This window comes from Leptinotarsa decemlineata, unplaced genomic scaffold, assembly GCF_025532065.1.
Source record: "Leptinotarsa decemlineata unplaced genomic scaffold, Ldec_3_MD MMD2_tig00026354_RagTag_RagTag, whole genome shotgun sequence".
In the NCBI taxonomy this organism is placed as follows: domain Eukaryota; kingdom Metazoa; phylum Arthropoda; class Insecta; order Coleoptera; family Chrysomelidae; genus Leptinotarsa; species Leptinotarsa decemlineata.
In genome coordinates, this window is record NW_027412702.1 from 2,001,293 (window position 1) to 2,029,104 (window position 27,812).

Below are 27,812 nucleotides of genomic sequence, written 5' to 3' on the forward strand. Positions count from 1 at the left end.
AAAACGTGAATAACTATTTTTCCACAAAAACTGCTTTATTAAGAAAACTTGACGATTTTGATATAGGGACATGTATATCATCTTGAAGCATTTTTCACCATCTTTCAATTTATCGAGTAATATACAGGAGGTTTCATTTGAAAAAATGAACTTTCGACTACTTTTATGCCCAATGGAAATAATAGTAATTTTAGCAAGCCCTGTATGATATGGAGTCGATTTCTTGAAGTTATTTGAATATTTCGAGTTTGTCCAAACTATCATCAAAATGACAACTTTTCATGAATTGAGAGTACTGATGTACTTAATTTCAATTAAGGCTATGTTTTGGACCATAATTAGCACAATTTATTTTTTATCTCGAAAACAGATAGAGATAGGTATAGGACATTTCCAACAAAAAAGTATTAAAATACTAGAGCAATTCCAAAAATGTATTAATATATGGAGTGTTCTATTTGAAAAAATATAATTGCTGAGACTTTTTGATAGAAGTGGCAACGCCTCAATGCTGAAAATATTTTAGATCGATAGAATAGGTCAGAAAATGTAAGAGGTGGAATTTTCAGAAAAATCATGCTTTGCGTTTTCCAGAAACGTCTAACCTACCAGCGAGTCACGCTGTATAAAATTGCATTATAATACTACTTATGAAGAATTCCTTCTTTTCTATGATTGGAGTTGTAACAAACAGTGTAACTGAGATGGTGAACCGCTTATTCGGCAATGAGTAGTTATCGGCATAATAATGAGTAGAAAAATGTGAAAAATGTGCATCGGTGTTTACAAAAAAATATTTGGAATGACTTTCTCCTGTAAATGTCTAAAGAAAATCTCACAATGAAGTGTTACTTGAATACATTATTGATTTTTATCAAATATTGGCCAATTTGATCACATATTCTTCTATACGGAATTCCTTATGAATTTCAAGCTAGAAAATAGTATCCTTTCATAAAATGGTCGCTTTTGATCAGTCATATCATTAGGGGTCCCATAATATTAATATTTGGCATAAGAAAATTAATACTTTCAAATGAAATCTCGAAACTTTCATCTCTCGCAATGTTTCTGTACTATCAGACAGACAATTTGGCAAGTTATCACATAGAGAATAGTCTTGGAGATGCTTCACTCACATTAATCATCAGAACGTATGTATCTCTCCTAGATACAGTCATCGGACCAATTTTGAAAAATATTTGGGATCACAACTAACTGAACGTTTCTTTCTAACAATTAACAGAACACACTTATAATTTACTATTTCACTGGCTTTATGATGTTTCAAAACCGATAGTCCTATGTGCTGGTATGTTTTAATGATGATGTCATCAAATTCATTAATAATGACAAGATAACAAAAACTTCAATAGGACGATCTAATAAAAAATTTTTACTGTGCCATCCCATAAGTGTTTTTCATTTCATATGTGATATTTCGACAAAACTACCGAATATATCATCATTCAACATATCACTTATACTAATTTGAGTATGACATTACAAACGACTGTTCAAGAATAAGCCCTGGCAAGAATCGATCAATCTATTAAATAATACGTTTACACTGGCTCCTGCGCCATAATGTACAATAGTTTTCCTATTTCAATGTTCTATTCATAGAAATTCTACGAATCTTTTCCGTACGTATGCAGTAAGTTCAATTTTAAACTCAGAAAGAGAAACTGGTCAGCAAAAATTCACAATTTCTTTCTTTTATTCAATAATTCGAATGCATTTGAAAAAAGTTAAGAGCCTATATTCAATATTTTGATTTATTTATCGATGATAGAAATATAATTACTTTTATTCCTCATCTAAATTTATAATGTTATTGATGAAAGTCGATGTCTTTCATACTTCCTCAGCGATATGAATCCATTTCCTTCCCATAATCTCAAAAATTGGACCAAATAACTACAGACCATTCGCTTTGTTATCAGTGATATCAAAAATCATGGAGGAAGCCGTAAACCAGCATATCCTTGAATATTTGGAAGGCTTCAACATCTTGAACGATCATCAATATGGCTTTCGGAAACAAGGATCAACCGGCGACCCATATTTGGAATAACGCAATCGAGAAACATGGAGAGTCAAGAGCTGGTGCGCTTGATATTTGACCAGGTGTGGCATGAGGGTTTGCTGGTCAAATTTCGATGCTATAGCTTGTCGGATCATTTTTATGTATGGTTCTCCAGCTTCCTGAAAGAACGTTACCTGCAAGTGGCTGTCGATGGATATCTCTCGATTACTTTCACCCTTAATGCTGGTTTTCCTCAAGGATCCCATATTATCTTCGACCCTCTTTTCATTATACATCAATCACGTATGGGTAAAAACGAAGAATACAGTTTATTGCTTTGCTGACGACAGCACACTTGTCTTGTCATTCCATTTGGATTCTAAAACATCTACTGCGATGCACATCTCATCGGCAGCAGGAAGTTGCATATCTTGATGAGGATCTAGAAGTGATTTCGAATTGGGGTGAAACCTAGGCATCGGTTTTCTCCAAAAATCGGATATTATAATGTCAAGGCAATCAATTCCGCTTTCTGCTTTCGATTAGTTAATTGGACGTCAAAATGAACACCAATATGTCTTGTTACAATCATGTCGCTGAAATTGCAATGACTGCTTATCAAAAGCTTGGAACAGTGTTCCGAATCAGAAAACTGTGCACGCCTCGGCAACTTTTGATGCTTTATAAAAGTCAGATCAGACCTTACTTGGAGTATTGTTCTCATGTATGGAGCTCCGCTCCTAAGCATACCCTGAAGCTGATTGATTTCATCTAAAAAAGACCCATCAGCCTGATTGGAGACGCGAACATCACTTGCAATCTTGATAGTCTGGAACATCGTAGAAAGGTTGGGGATTTGTCTCTCTTCTATAGATACTTTTACGGAAAGTGTTCAAGTGACTTGGCATATCGATTTCACCGAGAGCGGCGGATTGTGGCTACTATTCGTTTCGAAGTTCAACTCAGTGCACCTAGAACTTAACTCTCTCATGTGGACAACCGCGTTTATGTGGAATAAACTTCCTGATAACTTTTTTCGAAATGGATTTAATCTCCAGCGATTTAAATCTAATATGAATCACTACTTTCGCACAGGCACCGCTCTTAGAGCGTCTCAAGGATTTTCCTGTAGTGCTTGTGTTTCGTCATTGGAAAAAAATGGATATTAGAACAATTATAAGAGGAAATTGTTTTTCACCATTTAATCTACAATTCTACTCCAAGGTTTTCACAAACTGTTGTAAAGGTACGATCTTCCGATTTTTACGAGTCGCAGTAATGAAGAAGATATTTGAAGCATTTAATATTGAAGGAATTTTTCACATTATCCTAAAATTATTGGTCAAACAGACTTTTCCTTTCTCTGAGGTACATCATCCAATAGACCATTTAATATATAGAATCTTGTTTTCCAATATTCAATCTGTAATTGCAATTTCATTCCTTAGCAAAATTGAATTCCGAGCAATTATTTCCCTTCAAATTTGGATCACTATCAGATTTTCTACAATATAGTCGAAATACAGTAAAATTTTAACTGCATGTTTTTTCATCTTTCCTTTACTAAATTACAAATAATTGTTATATAAAAAAAACAAAATCGACAATTTGATCATCTACACCAGGGGTCTCCAAACTTTGAAGCCTTCGGGCCACAATAATTTTTTCAGTTTGTTCCAAGGGCCAATTTCTGCCCTTAACTATATTTCTAGACTAGGATAGTCGCAAAGTACGTGAACCAAGCAAACTTACGTTTTTTTGCATTTCAATTATTATTGTGTATTATGACACTTAACGACCACTTACTCGTCTAGTGGCGAGTAGTGGTACTATGTACTATCTTTTGCAGCTACCCGCTAGGTGGCATTAGGCGTAATTAAATATTTGGAATTACCGCGTTGTTTCGAGAAGGTTCTGGTTCTAGTTAGTGTATTCCGATCACTTCGAGATGACTGTAATAATTGCATATAAAAAGGCTAGCGGCGCAACTGCGAGTTAGTCTGCGTAGGAAAGGCGAAGGAAGCGAAACTGTCTATTGTGAAATAAAGTAACACCCGTCAATAAAAGTATTTTGATTTGACTTATTGTTTTTATGTGTGATTTGTTAGTGTGGAAAAGAAGCGAAAAATCGACAGTGAATGCAGAACGTTTCAAGAAAAATGGAACTTTCAGTATTTTGTGATGGAGTCCAGTAATAAGGCCCTATGTTCAATTTGTAATGAAACCATAGCTGTTCTCAAAGACTATAACATTAAACGACACTACGAATCGAAACCTCTTCAAAGTTACTCCAAGTATACAGGAAGTGTGCGGAAGGAAAAATTTGAAGCTTTGAAACGCGGACTCAAATCGCAGCAATCTTTGTGTACCAAAGTGAATACTGAACAAGAGTCTGCAACTCGCGCCAGCTTTCGTGTGGCTCTTGAAATCGGAAAACGTGGCAAACCATTCACCGATGGAGAAATGATAAAAGAATGCTTGATTGCAGTAGCCGAAGAAATATGCCCCGAAAAGGTAAATTTATTTAAGTGTCAGTTTGTCAGCAAACACCGTGGCTCGCAGAAAATATATCATCTCCACTGTCTGACAAAAATGGACATCATGGGTGGTTTTCTCTAGCATTGGATGAGTCAACGGATGTGTCAGATACTACTCAGGTGTTGATTTTTATTCGCGGAGTAGATAAAAGCTATGAAGTGTATGAAGAACTTCTTGATATTGATAGTATTCACGGCACGACAACTGGGGCAGATATTTTTAAGGGAGTTAAAAATGCCATTAATAAAAAGAACCTTCGATGGAGAAATTTGAAATATATAACAACTGATGGAGGAGGAGTGATTGCACTTGTGTCAAAGGCTGTAGAAAATGATGTATCATTCATCAACAGTCCTTGTGCGGAAAATGTTTGGATATGTCTGAAGTTCTAAAACCAGTCATATCAGTTGTTAACTTCATCAGCTCCACTGGGCAGAATCACCGACAATTCCGCGAGTTTATTCAACAAATTAGAGAAAATGATTTACCATATCATACTGCCGTATGGCGTAGGAATGGCTTAGTTGCGGAAAAGTCTTCAAGCGCTTTTTTGAACTTCGAGCAGAGATCGAAATTTTTTTAAATGAGAAGCAGCGCCCTTTTCCGATTTAGAAAATAGCGAATAGATGTGGAAGTTAGCCTTCTATGTCGATTTGACAAATCATATGAATTAACTGAATTTGAGATTGCATGGAGAAAATCAGCTTCTCCCTGATTTATGCACAATATCAAATCCTTCAGGCAGAAGGATTTCAATCGCAATTACGTAAAAAATGTTTCACACATTTTGAAACATGTGAAATATTCAGCCACACTACAGAGACTGAATTTCCCGTCAATTTTGCAATCGAAACTTTGAGTGCTTTGAAGATAAATTTTGATACTCGTTTTTCAGATTTTGATGTCATTGCGAATGAAATTGAGCTTTTTCGAAATCCTTTTGATTCTGACATTGAAACCCTGGCTCCGGACGTCCAAATGGAAATTATTGATTTACGGTGCAGTGATATGCTTAAGAACAAATATCAAAATTCATGTTTCTTGGAATTTTATAAGAGTTTTCCACTGGAACAATTTGATAATTTGCATAAATTTGCTCGTGGGTTGTTTTCTGTTTTTGGTACTACTTACTTGTGTGAGAAAACGTTTTTCAAGATGAAGTACACAAAGAATGTTTACAGATCTCGATTAACCGATGAGCATCTTAAAACTCTTTTGATAATTGGTACAAGTAAAATTGATCCACAACTACAAAGTATTGTCGGTGGAAAATCACAATTACATAAATCTCATTAGTGTTTTTGTTTTACTGTGATTCATTTCAATTATTTGTTAGTTATTAATATGCCTAAACTTAAATTAAGTTTTCTTTGTCATCATTTCTGTCGTTAAGTTTTACCTTGCAAGTAAATAAAAACGAGTAATTATCATTCTGTGTTTTCTTCTTCAACTTATCACAGCAATAGTAACAACAATTAGGTAATCATTGGCTGTCGCGGGCCAGATTGATGACAGTAAATCATTGGCTGTCGCGGGCCGGATTGATGACACTGGCGGGCCGGATTGATGACACTGGCGGGCCGGATTTGGCCCGCGGGCCGTAGTTTGGAGACCCTGATCTACACTATTAAATTCCACTCTAACGCATTCAGGAATCTATTATAATATCATGCAGCAGGTATAGTGGGAAAATGCATTTGAAATAAGACAGGAATAGAAATAAATGAGGTTGTTTCTCAATACTATCCTGATATTCTAGGTATATGTCATTAGTAGATTTTTCATGGGTTCTCATGAGATTATTTTCCAGTTTACCTGATCAAGAATTGATGTTCGATGTGAACCCCGAAACAATTGTGTCAATAATCCCAGCAAATCTTTAAGTTAACCGTTTTTTTATATGGTCGCTAAGATCAGATATAGGTACACAATGTTTTCCTTCATTACTAATAACATTTTTCAACAACAAATTGAAAATGCACCTAACAAGTAAGAGTCACACCTAATTAAAATTATAAAATGAAATTTTGAAATGTTGTTTTCCATTATGTAATGGATTGGAGTTATGCTATTTATCACAATCACTTCTTCACTGTACTTGGTGATTATAGATTCAGGAGTTGGTATACTGAGAGTATACCAAGAGTATACCAGTTTTCCATATAAAATCCTCCAGTTTAACGACCATTACTGGTGAACAAAATAAAAGTATCACATTAAATTCATACCTACTGCCTTCTTGTTTCTATAATATCTTCTGGAGAAAGTTTCGTTTTCTCGTAATTCAAAGGAATTCACCATTTATTTTCATACTTTTTTAACCGTTGGTTCAGGAATCTTATGAAATACTTCAGTTCAAAAACGTCTATCTGATTCATATTATATTATGTTCCATGTGATGAAGTTCAATTCGTAATTGTAGTATACAAAAATTCAATCTCTGATAGATATTCGAGGGACTAAAAACATTGTCCAGATCGCACATAATTATGAAACTGACTCTGAAATTCTCAGGTTCCACATTCATTCATTAAATCTGAACAACAAATTCAGTATCATATTTCAGTTTGAATTCTTCAGTGCAGTTGTTGGAATGTATTGTTGCTGCAAACGCTCCAACTTGAGCTGAATAGAGAATAAAGTTTTCCCCCACTGTGACAAAAATGAATAATGAAGAGTGTAATTTTGTTCCAACTGTAATAGTCTAAAAGACATTTATGAAGAAAAGGTAAATTAAACATTCTATATTTTTCACCACTTCTATTTGTAACTATCGTTACTGCAGTTTCATCCTATACGGACACTTTTAAACTTATACAATTTTATTGTATATTGTTTATCGTATAAGTTCGAAAATGTCCGTATAGGACGAAACTGCAGTAACGTTAGTTACAAATGAAAGTGGCAAAAAACATAGAAAGTTCAATTTATCTTTCCTTCATTATGATTTCCTACCACGTAGTAACGGCCACATCCATCAATGTATTGAAAGACATTTATTTATGTTTATGGGGACTGTACATATTGAAATATGATTATGAATTGTATAAAAACGAAATCAAATGATATATAATGAAACCAGATGACACACTTTTGGACTGTTTCAAAAGACTCAAATATCATCTATTTTTGTATTTGATATCATAGTTTTAGAACACGTCAATTATATTGATGTCGATAATATATTCTGTTTTTGATATTGTTCTATATGCAAAATGTGATAGTTGTTTCATTTATAATTTTTTGAATATTCTGTATAGAAAGCGTAGAAACATTGAACATTCTATAATTATTGATTCAGCGGACTCATCAATGGCTCTAGAGAATTTGCTGGAGTCACGTGGTTGTTCACCTTCATAGATGAATATTGAAGTGTGTTAGAAGTGTGCGTTCCAAGACCTCTCTACTAGTGGAGAGTCAATTTTTGGGGTTGTTGATAATAATTTTGCCAAACTTGTATAATGTTGAGAATATCATGGACCGTGAGAATTGAAACTTCTTTCCAAACGTATACAATGTCGTTTAGTGTATTGTATTGTATTTATTGTATTATTCTGAAAATGTCCTTGTAGGACGAAACTGCAGTAACGTTATTCATAAATGCAAATGGTATATAAACATAAGAAGTTTCAATTCTTATATTTCATGATGATTTTCCACCACCTAGTAATGGCTGCATCCATCAATTTATGTTGAAACTACTTCATGTACCAGCAGTCACTAGCTTCGAATCAATATAACAGCATTCGCAGTCATAAAAAAATTATGAAAAATATATTCCTTCGCGAGTCGTAAAAATAATTAACTCACCACTGTGGTCTTCATCTTCCGCCATTGATTTTATTTTTAATGAAAGAAGCAGGAATTCACCAACATTATACAGAGTAGTCCAACTAAAAGTTTCCACCGAGCTTTTATGGCCCTAGTGAATTTCAATGAAAAACTGCTCGGACGTGTCGATTTCAGTTTAGAGGGGATAGAGGGGAGATGTTTCCGCTTTTTCTCAATCCTATATTTTCTATCCGTAGAGGCGGTTGTACCGCAACCCCTGAATTTTCAATAAGAAGAGGGTCGCGTAATGTTTAGTTTTGAGGAATGCAAACTTTTATTTAAAATGATACCCTAATTGGGGCTTGGGCTGCAACCCTTGAGTCTTTAATAGAAAGAAGGATCCAATAATAATTCGTTCGAAAGAAAACAAAATTGCGTTTGGAATAACACCTTAGTTGTTGAATTTCACTTCTTCAATCAATTCGAAAATGGTGTTGAACGCCGTAGTCGTATATTTTCTTTCGAATCATTGAAACAATTTTATTGCGAACTCAAATAAAATACATTGGTTTCTGAGTAGAATTCAAGAGAGCCCAAAAAATTGTTCGATGGCGATAAGTCGGGTGACCTAGCAGGCCATTCATTTGGGCGTCTGCTTTCAATCTACCGTCCTGATAACCGGTTATTTTGAAAGTATCTAACAACTGCCACATGGTAAGAAGGTGCTTCATCTTATTGGACAAGAAGACGATTAACATTGTAATTTTGTTCATTTCTGTTATCACAGGGTCAACCACAGCTTGAAGCATAATTAGGTACCTAGTCTTCACCCGTTGAATTCCTGTGAATTAAAATAACATGATTTTCTATTATGTCCACACCAGACGTTAATTTTCTGTGGATGTTGGGTATGAACCTCACGAAATGAATGTTGGTTACTGTCATTTCAGAGACAGCAATTACCCGAAATCAGTAAATGGACCATTGTATTAATATTGTCGAAATTCTTCTGCACACTGTGATAATTTACATATTGTACCAAAAAATAGCAAAATTACAGTTAGAAATTCCGTTCTGGATACAATAACGATTCTTTGTCAATAAATTACTTCAAAATTTATAACGCAATCGTTAATTTACTTAAAAATCAATAGCATCCAATAAATTGAATTTCAAGGGAATGTCAAGGGATTTCTAGGGGATGAAAATCTTTTTGGGTAATCTGAATGAAAAAAACTTTATGTTAGGAAAACCGATTGTGGTCAAATTGTTGTCAATGTCTGTTGCAAAATTTTTGTATTTTCATAATGGTATTGAGGAAAATTAATTTTTCTCAATTACAACAATTGTCGAATTATAGAATTTTCAGTATATGCATTTGTATCAGTTATGTTTTTCTCAATATAGAATGAACTTGTTTTTCTATGCTGCTGAACTGAATAATTTCTAATCTTCAATAATTTTTCGATCGATTTTATATCTTTTTTTGGCACACTAATTATTTAAGATTGATTTTTCATTTAACTGTGTAGAGAAATTCAATAATTGGCAGCAAAATTGATTTATGTGGAATATAACGAATACAAACTGAATTATATAAAATATTCCAACAATATGGAAACTTCCATGTATTTTCACTGTCTGGAATACTTCGGAAAAATATATTCGAAGGAACAATATTTTTCACCACCATTTTGATAGGTACAAAACAATTTTCTCAAAATCATCCAGTGCTACTCGATTATCAGCTCATTTTCCAGTCAATATAATATATAGAAACCAACATAAAAATCACAACCAAACTTTCAATTTGGAAAGAAATTTCATCACTTACCTTCTTCAGCGAACGAAATAATCTCTGAGGTTTTCCCGTAGAAATCGTCAACTTCAACAGTCTCCATAATATTTCTCCTAGTTGTGGATGACATTTCCGGTCTACCATTCGAAAAATCACTATCATCGTCCTCGGTCCTGTATAAAGTTTCCAAAACAATCTCTCTCGGAAGACTATGTGTCACATTTGGCTTGTGCCTCAAACCTAACTTTTGTAAAATTTGTCTTTTGATGGCTTCTAATCTAAGTTTGTCAGTTTCTGACTTCTCCCTGTCGAACTCGTTCTCGTAAAGGCAATTTGGACAACTTATTAAAGTGTTTTTTGAACTATCGTCTGAGCGGGAATTTTCTATACGCGAACTACTTTCTTCCCCTATTTTTAAATGGTGGTGCCTCAGTCGCTCAGCGTTCACTATGATGCAGGTAATGGTACTACAGAGAAGGTACAAGCAGGACATAGAGAAGGTCCAATGAAATTTTCGGTTGTAGTAATTTTTGAAAACAGTCATGTTTCTGCTTATTCGGATTTTTTGGACGGTTATGTTTAATTTTTACTAAATTTCCTATTATCTTGAATTGCTATATTTTCTATCTAATATTTCACATTGCTTGTCTTCCTCTGACATTTTCACGGATTTTTACCGCTCGTTGCAGTCAAAATTCTTCTTCTCCTCTCCTCTAGTAAAATTCAGAATTCCAAAATGTACTTTATTGCACATGTTTTCCTATTTGGGCACTAATTTCACAGCTCCACTCAATCAGTCTTTTACATTCGATTATTTTCATCAATAATCACCATCAATCATTGTATATGAAACACAAATTACTATTCATTATGTGTAATCAAAAAAATTTCGAAATCAATCTTGTGAGAGATGTTTCCCGTGTGTTTAGTTGGCGCGCGTCTCGCGATCATTTGTTACCAATGCGGCGTTCGGATGGCAACTGACTACTCCATGCTTCCATAGCCTGCTAGACTCACTTGCATGTGTCAGATACATTATTGCTCGCTTGTCGTAAGTCTCTTGATTCCTAAATGGACCTTTTTCGAAATGTCGATTGTGCAGACCGTGTAATAATTGCTTATTGATATTGAGTTTCATTGGTAGTTCTCTGATGAAAAAATTTGAAATATGTCGAAATTATCTTAATTTGTCATTCAGATGCGGCTTATTTTTTTTTATAGGATCCACTGAATTCAATATTATTTTTGAAGGTTATTGGGTTCTCCAAAAATAACTGTGTACAAAAAATATTATTTGGCCATTCACATACCAATGATTTGTATGATACTCCATGTGCTGCAAAAGGAAATATACTTTACACAGTTATGACATTTTATTAGCAATTAAGCTACGTCATTCACATGAATCATATGGAATATTGGCATGGAGACCGGCTGAATGTATAGCTACTAAAAATTATTCACAGAAAACAGTAAGGAGCTGGAGTTTTCGATTCAGTACAATTTTGTTTCATTATTCGAGCTTACGAAAACATAAATACAAACTAATTCTTCCTAAAACTGAACATGAATACCATACTAGAAATAAATTTGATAATTTCCAAACGATCTGCATGAATTCAATCGTAGAGGAGAAAAGTCACAATTTTCTTAGTCTCAGGTTATATAACAGACATCTGACAACCTGAAAACTTCACGGAATTATATTACATTCAAAAACGAGTTGAAAAAATATATATCGAGCTCAAACCTCGTAACAAAATACATAAAAAATCATGTTCATAACTTCAAAAACTACATCTCACCATTTGATCTCCACAAACTTTATTTGAAAAATATATCACGACATGTTTCGCTAACACAGTAATTCCTTCAAAATTGATTTCCGGAAGTAAAATAGCTATCCAATCGGATCTCCGAATGGGGGCTGATTCAAGGGCATTATCATGCAGAAGTTATTCGAAAACCACTATCATTGACGGTCAGCAGGGTCTTCCTAGCATCAGTCCACAGGGTAATAGTATGGCAACTACAGTTGCTAAGAGGCCCACTAGCAACTTCAACATCGATTTCTGCAACATCAGAGGACTCAACTCAAATATAAACTTAGTGCACCAAACAGTTGTTGGACTACAGTAGGGATGAACTACGATGTCTAAGAGGCCTTCTTACAGGTCACTGTCATTTGAATCATTGCATGCAGATACTTGGACTGTCGGAAGACAGTGTGTGTCGCCTCTGTCTGAAAAATGATGAAACTGCAGAGCATATACTTTGTGCCTGCCCCGCTGTGGACAGAATCAGGTTCTTTGAGTTCGGCAGATCCGTACTCTCACCATCTGACCTGAAAGACCACTCACCAGCTTCGTCAAGAAGCTGGGTTTATTTGGCCGAGTGTGAATAGGTGTGAGCCACAATAAACCCTTATGGGTTGCGGTGGAGGGTCGAATAGACCCACTCACTTCAGACCTACCTACCTAGTGCACCAACTTCTGCAATCGAATAGTCCTCATATTCTTACACTCACAGAAACCAAAGTTAGTGCTTTAACAAACCCCATCAATTTTCTATATATCGGCTATGATTTCCAGTCCCTATTCAGAGTAATTTTGGAATATCCCTTTTTATCAGAAGCTATCTCTCCTGTCAACGAGAGGAAATGCTGGAACACCGAAACTTTGATATTATGTGGTTCAAAATAATATCACAGAAGATCATCAAATTCATATGCTGTGTTTATAGACCACAAAGCGATACACAATCAATCAATAATCCTAGTGCCGAAATTTTCAAATTAGCTGACTTCAATGTCCACAATATCGAATGGCTCAAATTTTCAAATATCAACGACGAACAAGGTCGCCAAGCTTAGGCTTTTGCAATAAGCAGCGGACTTACTCTGATTATAAATGAGCCAATCAGGATTAATGACCGTGATAGAGAATAAGCTAGTCTTCTGGATCTATACCTAATAACCAATCCAGAAATGTACATAGTCACCGTAAGGTCTCCATTGGGATCTTCTGACCACAAACTCATTACAGTGTTGAGTGAATTACCGATAAATGTTGGGGAACCATGTAAGCCGCGCAAAGTTTGGCATTACAGTTCAACTGAAAGAGAGGATCTTCAAGACCATTTCAGAAATTTCCCGTGGCTAGATGTTTGTTTCAGCTCTAAAGATCCATCAACTTGTACTTATGATACCACGGAAGTTATTCTGTCATCCATGGATGCATATATTCCTTTTTCAATGAAACGATCTTCTAACGGCAAACTTTGGTCTAACAAAAATTAGGAGCAAGCTGTCGCCTCCAAAAATCTCGTCTACCGGCAGTGGCACAAAAATTCCAGTGCCGAAATTCGAACTAGGTTTGTTGATGCTCGCAACAGCTGCAAATTTAGGATAAATGAAAGCAAAAGATTTCACAATCAGAGAATTGAGGATGAACTGCTTGCCATTCCCAACAACAGCCATAGAAAAAGCAAATCGACTAGCTGAAAAATTTGCGTCCCACTCCACACTCGATTTTCTGGGAAAGGCACCACCCACTATTTCCACACTAGAATCCACAATGTCGAAAATTACTTTTCGATAGCGTCTTGTCAGGCGAATTTTGAAACAGCTCAATAAGGCGTCTTGTCCTGATGAAGTGCTCGTCATCGTACCTAAAAAGTGCGCAAATGAACTCGCACCAGTATTTTGCAGACTTTTTAACCTGCTTCACAAGAAAGCGGTTTTTTCTTCTTGTTGGAAGATTGCTAGCGTTCAGCCTATTCTCAAAAACGGCATGAAAAATCTTCCAAATAACACATTTGATTCTACCAAGAACAGTATATATCAGAAATACACGATGGACTGTGGTTGTTTCTTGTTTAGAGGTTCAACTCAGTACACCTCGAACATCACTTGCAACCTTGACAGTCTGGAACATCGAAAAAAAGTTGGAGATTTGTCTCTCTTCTATAGATACTTTTACTTGAAGTGTTCAAGAGACTTGGCGCATTTGATTCCACCAAGAGCGGTACATATCAGAAATACACGACGGACTGTGGATGCTCATTGTTTTAAGGTTCAACTCAGTACATCTCGAACTTCACTGTTTGAAAACTCTCTCATCCACATATCTGCGGTTATGTGAAATAAACTTTCTGAGAACGTGTTTACAAATTGATTCATTCTCCAGCGATTCAAATTCAATGTGGATTGCTACTTTCGCACAGGCACCGCTCTGAGAGTACCTTAAGGATTTTCCTGTAGTGCTTGTGTTTTATCTTTTAAAAAAATACATGCATAAAAACTGACATTTTGTTATGTTAACAAAATTTGATCTTTAATAACTTTTTTAGCGGGATTTTTATAATGTTTTCAATAAATTGAAGGAACTGTATCTTAGAACGATTCATATCGAACAAATAACTTCTCGAAGCCTGATTTATACACATTATACGAAGAAAAAAAGTTTGATTTCTATTCTCTAGGCTCATGATATCCTGTGTCATCTATTGAATGAATCATTCCCTTTTCTCTACGTATTCGTCATATGCAACGATCAACATTGCCGTGATAACGAACTCCCGTCTCAGTCATTAATGCAAATAATGGTATGGACTGGAATATCAATGGAAGGTCATACTGAGCTGATTTATGTTGAAAATGGAGTATAGGTGATATGTACGGTTCTTAGTGGGATAACATGTGCCAAGTCACTTGAACACTTTCCTTGAAATTATCTATGGTAGAGAGACTAATCTCCAACATTTTTTCGATAATCCAGTCTATCCAATCAGACGGATGGATCTTTTCTGGATAAAATCCAGCAGTTTCAGGGTAAGCTTAGGGGCGGAGCTCCGTACATGAGAACAATACTCTAAAGAAGGTCTGATTTGAGCTTTATAAACCATCAAAAGTTGCTGAGATGTGTATAGTTTCCTGGTTTGGAATAGTGTTCCAAGCTTTTGAGAAGCAGCCTTTGCAATTCCAGCGACATGATTGTGCCAATACATATTGGTGTCCATTTCAACCCCCAACAAACTTATCGAAGCAGAAAGGAAATTGTCTGTTTATATCCGGGTTAAAGGCATTTATCTCTTTGGAAAAAATCGATGCCTGGGTTTTTGTAGCGTTGATTTGAAACTGGTTACATTCACCCCAATTCGAAATCACTTATAGATCCTCATTGAGATATTCAACTTCCTGCTGCTGATGAAGATGTACATCCGCAGCCAATGTCCTGGAATCCAAATGGAATGACAAGACAAGTGTGCTGTCGTCAGCACACTTGTCCAAGCTACAGGCAGAATCATAAGATATTATAAATTGTTAATTTTTGATAATCATTGTAGAAAATGAAGGTAATGCAATGCTTCATTCAGTAATTTATAAAATTGAAATAAATCATGATATCAAAATGATTGAAGAGACAGTAGGTATATATGAAATGAACCAATATTGCATACAGGATATTTTCGAGTGTCAACCAAATGTGAGTTTCAAGTGTTTTGCTATAAAACATAAAAAATGGGAAAGAAAGTTTTTGGCTTTCTACTACTCCATCTGATACAAAAAAATGGATGAGAGAATCTTCCAAAGAAAGGAAGGAAGTAATCAATTTGAAAATAAGTAACTCTATACATGGATGTGTAGATCATGCAAAGGAGTAACTTTCAGACACAAACTGAAAGAAAGTCCTCCTGAAACAGCTCCTTTCATATAAACATTGAATTACACGAACGAAAAAAAATTCTTTCGAAACAAATACTTCTATATGAACACTGAATTATACAGAAGATACTTTTCTCTATTCAGTTTGTATATCGAACATTTGTTGAGGAATAAGAATCAGATATTATTCACATGAGTTCTACTTTGAATAAATGGTAATAAATTGTACTCACATGGAACACTGTCACCCTAACTGGTATACACCGTGTTTCGCCTTAAGACACTTGCCCTAAGGCTCTTCAGTACCAAATTGGATAACATTATAGAAAATACACTTTCTTTCAGTTTGTGTCTGAAAGTTACTTCTTTGCATGATCTACACATCCATGTATAGAGTTACTTATTTTCAAATTGATTACTTCCTTCCTTCCTTTGGAAGATTCTCTCATCCATTTTTTTGTATCAGATGGAGTAGTAGAAAGCCAAAAACTTTCTTTCCCAAAAATTAATCACTCCTAAAAATATAACCCTTTTAAATCAAACATAAAAAATATTCTGAAAGTAATTCATCTTATAAAATTTTCGAAATGTTGTCCATTATTTTGTAAGTAGTGATGAAGTCTGCCCCCAGAGTCATCTTTAACATCACATTCCGAAAAACTTCTGCACGCAGCTTTTTTTAAAATTTTCCCAATTCTGTTTCAGATGCCTCCATGAGAAGAAATCTAGAGGCGATGAGTCAAGTGATAGCCTCCTCTGCGACTAATGCATCTGCCAGGGTATCTATCATTTAGCCACTGAATAGCTGGCAGGAAGTTATGTGGTGGAGTTACATGGTGTTGAAAGTTAAAAAGATCGTTTTGTTGTTATCCGGCGTAAAATGAATTCATTTAAAACACTGTCTCTCGCACACATTTTGCTGACAAGTTAGCATAACCAGGAGATGACTCAGAATCTTATTCATCACAACGAATCAGGTATCGAAGTTATCATGTCCTGTTTCAACATGAGTATATGGAGTATGTTTCAACGGAATAATTTTATATTGTTCTGAAGAAAAGTAAATATGATTCAAACAATAAAAGCTCTCTCATCAAATAGATTTTATAGGATATCATCGGAAATTTTACAGATTCTAGAAATGAATTGTTCAAAAATTGTTTGAATAATAAGAGCAATCCACCAACAATAGCCAGTTCAAGTGACATAAGTGCTTTGTTCAATTGACCGCTATGTGGAACGATGGTATGTGGTATGTGGAACGATCAATTTCAATTGGGTATCGTTCACCAGGTAACATCAAAATGTGTTAGGAATCGAACAACAAAAGAGCACACCCCAACTTCTCAGGGTTATCCTTTGCAGAGCGCGACAGCTGTTTAGCAGTTATTGAAAACAATTTTTCCATACCAACACAAAATTACTGTCGTATGACGCACGTTTCGCTTACAAGTACCATCACCAGAGGATGACTGAAAGACATTCAGAGACAGTATTTTGGTTCGAATTTATTTTTCACCAATATCTACCAAAAGAAAGAAGTAGCAGTCCAAAATATATCAGTTTCTTCATGGCTATAGTTTATCAATTTTGCGTCCGTATTCACTTTCTGTAAAGTCAATATGCTATAAATAATAGGGTTTAATAAATCATGCGATATTGAATACAAATTGATAAGCATTTCGACTGCTTAATTTTTGAAATTATTTTTACTTGACTGGTATCTAACAAGTCTGTTACATTCATCAAATATTCTTTCACGAATCAAAATGTCATCTTAGTAAAAAAATCAAGTGAAGATGAAAAAACTGATATTTTGTTTCAAAAAGAAAACGCTACAGACATCAAATTTTTTCTTTGTTCACACAACTCCCGAAGACTTTTGAAGGTCACTAGAGTAGCTAATTGATAATGAAAACAATTTCAAAATATCACAAAAAAGCTTAATGGTACTTTGAGATGAGTAAAGTAGTTGATATTGATTACAGGTAACACATTGAAGAGTAAAATCTCTACTTTTTCTTAGCTCGCACGACTCTCGAAGACTTCTTAAGGTCGCTAGAGTAGCTAGTTGATAATGAAAACAATTTCAATACATCACAAAAAACTTAATGATACTTCGAAATGAGTGAGGTGGTCAACATTGGTTATAGATAGTATGTTGAAGAGTAAAATCCCTACTTTTTCCCAGCTCGCACAACTTTCGAAAACTCCTGAAGTTCACTAGAGTAGCTAATTGATAATGAAGACAATTTTTAAAGATCATAAAAAACTTAATGGTACTTCAAAATGGGTGAGGTGGTCAACATTGGTTACAGAGTACGTTGAAGAGTAAAATCCCTACTTTTTCCCAGCTCGCACAACTTTCGAAAACTCCTAAAGTTCACTAGAGTAGCTAATTGATAATGAAGACAATTTCTAAAGATCATAAAAAACTTAATGGTACTTCAAAATGGGTGAGGTGGTCAACATTGGTTACAGAGTACGTTGAAGAGTAAAATCCCTACTTTTTCCCAGCTCGCACAACTTTTGAAGAATTCTGAAAATCGCTAGAGTAGCTAATTGATAATGAAAGTAATTTACAAACATCACGAAAAAGCTTAATAGTACTTCGAAATGAGTGAGAAAATTTGGTGAATTGACAAATTTTTTGAATAAATCAATAGAAGTAAAGACTTCCAATTTATTAAAAAATACCCATTTTCATCAGCTCGAAAAAAATCATGGGATATGTGTGTACTAATGATGTTCAGTGTTTTGCCGATTATTTCAATCCTGAAATGATACATTACTTATGAATCGTTTCATAAAGGATCACAATCTCTGTCTGTTTACATTCTTGACACTATATCTCTGAAACGGACTTTGAAAACCGTTATTCTCAAATATTAATTATTTTTCAGTTAGTTACAATCCGAAAACAAAATACTTGGTATCCAACATTCTCAATTCATTTTTGTTCATTTATAAAATAATATGATATTCGATTTGCAGAATTTTGACAAAAATCATTATATGATCGGCACAAGTTCTATGTGTACTTGGTGTGTACTTGGTATTTTAAACCAACCAACCAAATATCAATGTATTTCGCTGTTCCTGGAAGATGAAAATCAACTTGTATAAAACTGTCGTAAATTCACTTTACAACCATACAACTTCGAATTAATCGGTTTCAGAAGTCTCAAATTAATTCTGAATTACAGTGTCAATTAAAGTAAATTGCGTAGTTGAAAACATTTTCAATGAAATGAATAGTTATGTACAATAAAATGTACACGTGAAATTAAAAATTGCAATTATTATTATTCCTTCAATAGACTAATAGGAAACACTTGTCGTTGGAATCAAAATCTAATGAGTGTATGAATGTATTATCAAAATTTATGATATTCAGAAATTGAAAACAATAATTTCCAATCATCCCTATGAAATCAGCAATCTATTCTTTTTTATTGTGAAGTTATATTCGAAAAAAATCCTGCTTTTGTTTCATTCTGATCCATGTCTAATATCTTTCATCGAAAATCAATATTGAAATAAAAATTGAATTTTTCCAATTTTTTATGATACCTACCTGATTTGGGATCATCTGATTTTTTTCATGTTCAGAAGTTCCAGTGGCAATAAATCGTCAAGAATATTCCAGTAGCTTTGTGAGAACAAATTACTTGAATATAATAATAATAATGTTTATTTTCCAACAATTTACAACGGGTATTGAAATAGTAGATAGAAATAGAACAGAAGATAAACATGATAAATCACTGAAGCTTGAAGCTTGTGTGTGATGATACCTTAATATAATAAACCATAAAATTGTGGTCATGAAGGAAAATAGTGCATGTTCAAACATAATTTTCACTTATGTGCTTAGTTGAGTCTTTTTCAATTATATTGATTCAGTCCATTCCGGTTAAGTTTGACTCATTCGAGTAATGGGGTTTCGTCTTAATTCGGGTGAAGATAAATGTATACTTCTTTAGTGTATAGTCTCTTATTTGGGTAATAAGATTTGAATATCATGTAGCGTGGTCACTGTTTTATAACAAAAATTTCAAGTCAATGAGATCATTAAAAAGTTTTCTCTCGGTGGTTGTTATCCACTTTTTGATATGATGTTCGAATGTTGTAAAACTTTTCGCGGTCTTTAAACTGTCCGGTAGTAAGTTGTACACTTTAGGGGCCAGAAATTCAACGGATCGTTGACCGATAGAACAACTGCCTTGTATCAAAAATAGAGTTCTTCTGAGTATAGCGAGTCACTGGAATATCTTATGTTTTTTCTTTAAATTATTCGCAGAATCCATTTTTGTACAATATTTAGATTATACAGATTACTTCCCCAACCTAAGATTCCATAACTCAGCTGTGATTGCACAAGAGCAAAATATAATGTTTTCATATTTTTTGTATTCAGGAATTCGGTAAGGTATCTGAACTTACTTAGTAGACCCCTCAATTTATTTTTCACATTCTCGATGTGATGGTCCCATCTCAAATGTCTATCTATTATTATTCCCAAATACTTCGATCGATCTTTTTCTTGTATGCTCGTGTTATTGTCTATTATGAGAGGTCCTAGATTGGGTAAGTGATTGGAATACGAGGTAAAAGGAAGATAATACGTTTTTTCTCGTTCATTGTGAGCTTATTGAATTTGAACCAGTCACATATTCTTTTCAAGTTTCGTTCTACTTTTGCCTTTAAACCTACCTAGGTTTCTGCTTCATACAAAATAGCCATATCATCTGCAAAGCTGATGAGTTTACCTTCAGATCTAGATGTCATTAGACTGTTCACATAGAAGTGGCCCGAGCACCGTCCCCTGTGGGACTCCAAAAGTGACGGTTCCGAAGTAACTTCTTATTCCTTCAATTTCAACCATTTGTTTACGATTTGTTGAGTAGTCTTTCAGTAAATTGTAGGCGGGCCCTCTTATGCCGTAGGAATAAATTTTTTGTAGTAGACGTTCATGGCAGACGGTGTAGAAGGCTTTTGACAGTGATTTATATATATTCGATGTTGAATTTAATATGGCATCTTCTGTACTACGACCTTTTCTAAATTCATATTGATTATCAGATGATATGCCAAATTTTTCTAAGTATTTGTAAATTCTTTTCTTAACAAGTTTTTCAAGAATTTTGGAAAAAACCGATAACAAGGAGATTGGTCGATAATTTTCTATTTTTTCTTTGCTTCCGTTTTTGTGTATAGGTTTGATGATTCCTAGTTTAAGGCAGTCTGGAAATTTACCTTGCTCGAAACATTTATTGAATATGTATGTTAATGGAAAAGCAATTTGTTCACACAATTGTTTGACTGTTTCAGATCTGATTAGATCCCATCTTGGTGATTTCCTCGTTTTTAAGTCATTAATAACATCTATAACTTCTTTTGCATATGTTGGTTCCAAGTATATACTATTCTCAATGTCATCTGAAAAATTTTTGAGTTTGATTATTTTGTTCGCATAGTTTCCTCCTAGTTTACTATAATGAATGTTGAATTGATTCACGATTTCAATTTTAGATTTTATGATACTTTTATTAATCTCTATGGATTCAATTTTTGTTTTTTTTTTGTTTTTTCTCACCTATTCTCACCTATTATCACCTATTCAATTATATAGGTCCGAAAGGACCTTATTTCAAAATCAAATCTCATGAAAGAACTGAAAAAATACCCGCTCAGCCATACTTTCTCATTCACACAGAGTGTTCATATTTTGGAATAATTTTCATTTTCTTTGTCAAAAAAATCATGTTAGGACCATGACAGAATGGCATTGCAGAACAGCTCGACTTTCGTTTTCATGTCAACAACTATTTAACACTTCAACGACACCTCATTATATCTAGAAAACAGGACTGGCTTGTTTGCATTCACATTATAGTTCAGTATCTTGGTATCAAGAAGAGTTATGAACTTGGTATGATGTTGACAATATGAAAAATATTGAATTAAAAATCGTTTTCTTCGAGTATTTCAAGACCAATCAAAGAATGCTGAAGGAATTTTTGAAATGATGATCACTATTGAACCATTGTGAAGTTTCACAACCAGAAAATTGTTCTAACAACTATAGTTCTTCCTAAACGTTACTTTCAAACATCATTTTCAAACTGCAATTCACCTCAATACTGAAAATTGATTCATTATCTTTTTCAAACATCAGAGTTACGAAGACACAAAATGTACGAAGTGGACCAAATTGGAAAATTTTAAAGGAAAACTCCAGTTTTCAAACTATATAGATGAATACTGATGGATGTTTCTGAGGGTCAAATTTTATGACAAACTCAATGGTGAAAACCGCATATCGATATATATCACCGTTCCTGAGTTACAGCATGTTTTTCAAAAAATTGCAAATTAGAAAAGTTGCTGCAACTTTTTTCTTGTCGAAAATTTCTTGTTTCTGTGGAAACATTTCCGAAAAACTTTTCCACGTAGATTTCAATGGTGTAAAATAGCTATTCATTATTTGTGTGTTGAAAGAAAGGTTTCATTTTGTGGGTGAAAAAATTTGTGAAATGAGCGTAGCGAGCAGTTTCACGAACAAAATATAACTTACTTTTAACACAAATATTATACAAAGTTTTATGTACAACTGTCTTGTTTTCATAATAATATAGATGAATTTAATATTACTATGAAAACACATTTTGAAATCTCTTGTCAGTTAACTATTTTCATGTTATCGCATTTGCTGTGAAGTGGCCGTGTCAGGTGACGCCAAATCACTTGGTGACCAACAAACAGTATTGTTTACAGCTCTCGCGTTTTATTTAAAGTCACATTCGAAGTTCTTGCTGGTGTTTAATGTCTTTCATAATGGAGAACAATAGTGAGGAATTGTGTGTTCCTGGCGATATTGGAGAGGCTGCCAAAAGAGCTTCAATTGAATTGTTACCAGAATAAAATCAACTCAGCAGTACGACATCGCAGTTTCTAATTTTCTTAGCTGGTGTAGACTTGAAAACGTCGAAAAAAATTTCAGCAAAAACCGTCTTCTTAGCCAATCTAGAAGAGAAATCAAAAATATGGAACTCGTCAACTTTGTGGAGCAAGTTTTCAGTGATAAAATCGATTACGCTCATTAAAAATGGTGTTGATACAAGCAAATATTTCAAGGTAATAGCACTCTCAAAGCAGAAAAATTAAAGTTATTGGCCCAAAAAATCAAAAACCCTTACGTTTGAACAAGTTCAGAGATTTATAAACTTTCAAACGTAAACAATAAACTAAGAATGATTCATTACATTGGCTAATAAATATCATTCAGGTACTTGACTGAGTACATTAATTTACAGTTCACAATGCGCATGTGCCAATTTAAAAACCGGAGAGTAAATTAAATCGATTTGGTCATTTAACAGGTTGCACCCGCAATCTTTATCCTTGTGAATTTCCAAGGATTCTAAATAATTGAGTTTGCAACCCTTCCTTACAAAGTGCAGAATTTCCGTATCGTTTAGATTCGGAAACTTGTGGTTGCATGCCAAGGAATGGGTAAAAAACGTCGAATCATTTTTTCCCAGTCTGAAGGACCTTTCATGTTCAGCAAACCGTTTTTGGAAATTTCGTCCGCATTGTCCCACATAAACACTATTACACTCCGGACACTTAAGCTTATAAACTCCAGATTTTTTCAACTTGTCGACCTTATCTTTGGCATTGAAAAGAAAATGAGATAACCTGGCATGTGGTCTGAATGCTACTTCCACATTGTTTTTTCTGAAGAAACCTGCAATAATTTCTGTTCTTTTTCCAAAAAAATAAGATATCTCAACAATTTTTTTCAATTATTATCATTGATAATGTTAAATTAACTCAAGATTACACAATGGTCCGTTATATTAGTTTGGAAGACTGATAGTTCAAATATAATGTTTTCAGTTATGAATTTGTCTCTTCTAATGTAAGCAATATTCTGAAGGAGTTTTAATTTGAGCTTTGAGAAAAACATTCCTGGGCTTTTTGCAGGATAAATTCCTTCTAGATAACTATCACCCCAAGCCGAAAGGTTACCCTTATTTGCATTCATTTATGGAACCACTTGTTATTGCATAACTTTTTTTGTGCTATCTCGACTATTTTTTCGTCAACAAAACACTATATTAACTATTATAGACAACAAAATCCAGGCTGCTAGTACATGGTCGAATCAAACTTGAAGTAGGTACCACACGTTTCCACTCGGCTACGGCCTAACATCCCGGATTTTTTCTCCGGTAGAGAAAGCCCATGTACGGATGAAATATCGACTTCTGTCCTTTTCGAATGAATCATTGAAAAGTAGTTGAAGACAATATGAATCCCTGAGAAATAACAGCGTTGATGGTTACAGAGTAGAGAGGGAAAAGTCATTGATATATATATATATATATATATATATATATATATATATATATATATATATATATATATATTATATATATGTATTATATATATATTATATATATATATATATATATATATATATATATATATATATATGTATTATATATATATATATATATATATATATATATATATATATATATATATATATATATATTTTTTGATTGATGCAACTAATTTTCCTTTATTTTGAGTATTTCAATATTAAATTCTACAAAAAGGATTTGAAGCTTTATATCTTCTATTAATTATCTGTGAGCGCTTTCGACAGTTGGTAGTACTGTCATCTTCTGGCACTCCTCAAGGAGTGCCAGATGGAGAGGACAGTACTACCAACTGTCGAAAGCGCTCGCAGATAATTAATAGAAGATATAAAGCTTCAAATCCTTTTTGTAGAATTTAATATTGAAATATATATTTATATATATATATATATATATATATATATATATATATATATATATATATATATATATATATATATATATATATTAATTAAAAAGTAACCAACAAATTTATCGAAGACTAATTAGTGAATCTTCATGTCGATCAGTCAAAGGTTTCTTGTTTGCACCATTCTAAAGATCGGTGACACTTGTGTATGAAAATATAACCAAACTTGGGCCAACATTTCATCCAATAAAGAAAAGTAATACGGATGTTTGCTGTTATGAAGGTTAATGAAACTTTGAGAATATAATCCGACAAATGCGTTTGTTTGAGTAGGCCGTGAATTGAACTGTGCTTCAACTACTGATTGACAAAACATAAATATTTTGAAATGAAGTTTCGAAATATTCATCTCTCTCTGCCGGAGAACAACCACTTCCCCAGCTAATACTACGCTAGACTAATCAACATAACATCAAGTGGGCTCAAGCTGAAATCATCCACAGGGAGGAACACTGGTTTATGGGAAAATTCAAAGAAGCCGCATATATGTTGTCCAACAACGCATTTAGCCAAACTAGCGTAGAGATACGCAACATATGGAAACCTCTAATTAAGCGGAACACGACCAACTCCCGCCAAACGGTCAGCTTCCGCTAAAACCGAGAAAGCGAGAGGGAAGAGGAGATAGGTGAAAGCACTCAAATAATCTTCAAATAGTCAGATCTCGGAGGAATAAGTCCAGTTATCATCCGAAGACGATTGTGGATACTAACAATCGTAATGTCGTGACGTAACTTTGTTTGTTGGAATCCTTCAATTTTCAATTCTTGCTAATAATTTTTTAATTTTCATTTTTTGATTTTTTGTTTGTTGGTTGTATTTTATTTCATTGTAATTTCAGTTTTTTTGCTTGATATAATTGTTATTTTTCAGATGTAAAATTAGACATTGGAAGTCCTAACTAATGAAAGAATTGAAAAAAATCATGCTGAAGTAAAACATTGTCTACTTCTTGTCTATCGAGAAATCATGGGCAACGAATTTCTTTTTTTTTAGACTTGCTTAACTAGCCAGAATAGAATGAGAAAAGTAGGTGAAGGAAACAAAAAAGCCTCATATAAATGAGTCGGCTTTCTACAATGTGTTGAGATATTTCACACTTACTATTTGAAAGAAAAACAGTTCTATGTCTATAAAATAAATCTGAAAATCCTACAATTACCCAAACTTTTACAGAAAATAATGAAAGAACGAAATATCCTAAGTATCTTGACCTAATATATTAACAAAAAAGTTCCCAACTTTGTAATCGGAGTTACGACAAAGTTGGTAGTTGCGAGAAGTTTCAGTTCATAACCTTCGACTTGGGATGGTGTGTTAAACTATTTGACGAATTGAATCTGTTTTTCAATAAAAACCCTGAAATATCAATTGGACAATCCGGAGAATTGAGAAATGAACCTGAAACGGTGTAATGGAGAATATAATGAACAGAAAACTTGGAAGAATTTGTGAAGTTGCACCGTTCATCGAGTTTGTAAACAAATAAATAATCGAAATGAATAGACTTAGATGATGAAGATGATATTCAATTTGAGTCATAATTTAATAACATGAAGTGGTTGTTATAATGTTGCTCAAAATGGATATGGAATTTGATATGTTCACTGATTTTTTTATGGAAAGGACAGAGAAACAAAAAAACGTTCAGTGGGCCGTTATTTTGGAAATCTGACACAAAATAATACAACTTGAGACTCAATGAGTGACTTGAATAGCAAGCTCAAAGCAAAGGTATCAACTTGGATGATCGAAGCCAATGTTCTTGCGTATTAACTGATTTGTGCTTGAGATCCGAATTCGCAAATGTTTCCAAGAAATGTCTAAATCGCTATTCTCAATCTTCTCGCCCGTTTTTCTATAAAAATGGTATTCTTCAAATGAGAGAGTAGGAAGATAAAAGGAAATCAGATATGAACTTCACACAACTTCTCCGCCAATTCAAATCCATGAAATATTAGGTTATTTCAGAAGCTTTGTCCGTTTTAATGTTATGTGTAGAACGGACATCACACTGTAAAGAAATATACACTGTAAAGAAATATACAAACGGTCGTTTTCCTACAATATGGCAGTCTGCATAAATAATTTGCATAAACTGATGGATCATACCTACAACTATCGCCGTTGATATTCAAATCCAAATTCAAAAACTACCTAAGTATTCAGTGAAGTTCTCAAAAATTGCTCTGCTCTCTCTCTCTCTAACCCTTACCTTCTTATGCTTTCCTTTCCTCTCCTTCTCTTCATTTTCTTATCTTTACTCATTTAGTTTCGTTAATGTAATATCTCTTTGGCATTGGTGGAAGAACAGAAACGGTTTTCAACTGTTATCTGTACCAATAAGTCCAGCCATTTATTCATCAGAATATAATATATTCTTCTGTTTTTTTCTTTGATGGGCAATAAATGTATTATTATTATTATTATTTTTTTCAACGTAGTGTGCGCTGGTCAGGCCCTATCCCCCGAAGCCCCGATACATTTAGGAGGTTGCGCCAGCATAATCAACCAATGACCACTCCCCACACCGTGGGGTAAGTGATCATTGGGTCCGAGAATCATGTGCTCTGAGCAAACGCAGTGAGCCAATAATAACAGCCTTCTGCATCTGTGCGGCTAAGATTTCTGCCTTAGTGCCGCAAGCCGGTATGATTTTGAGATTCGAGAGTAGAGAAGGCATCATTCCACCAAGGACTCCAATAATCAGAACAACCATCTTGACATAGTGATCTCCTCTTTTCTGACGATATTCGTCTTGCCACGAGCTGAAAACTCCACGACAAATATTGTTTTGGTCTGGTGGTCGAGAAGGACTACATCAGGCTTATTAGCTTGTATGAGCCTGAGGGTGGGGAACGAATAGTTCCAATAAATTCGGCACTTCTCGTTCCCTACAACGGATTCAATATCCCCCAGAGCGTAGGGGGATATTGAATCCCGTAGAAATTGAATACCGTAAGAGTGCCGTAGATGGTGATATAGCACTCTTAGGGCCGCGTTATGTCGATGTATATAGGCCGAGATCGCATATGCTGGACATGCTGATAGCAAGTGCATTAGGGTCTCGGGCGCCTCGCGGCAGGCCTTGCACCTTGTGTCAGGAACCTCTATACCCATCACGCGACTGCGGTAGACTAAGGTGTTAA

General features: G+C 34.3%; 1 protein-coding gene across 1 annotated transcript in view; it reads right to left on the reverse strand.

The window, feature by feature from the left end:
• The window catches only part of Actbeta (inhibin subunit beta), a 162,442-nt gene extending 151,117 nt beyond the window's left edge, over nt 1-11,325 (reverse strand). Inside the window, exon 1 of the mRNA XM_074184598.1 lies at nt 10,173-11,325. Coding sequence (XP_074040699.1) covers nt 10,173-10,680 — 508 coding nt within the window. The 5' untranslated portion in view covers nt 10,681-11,325. The remainder of the gene's footprint in view (nt 1-10,172) is intronic.
• Nucleotides 11,326-27,812: the final 16,487 nt, after the last annotated feature.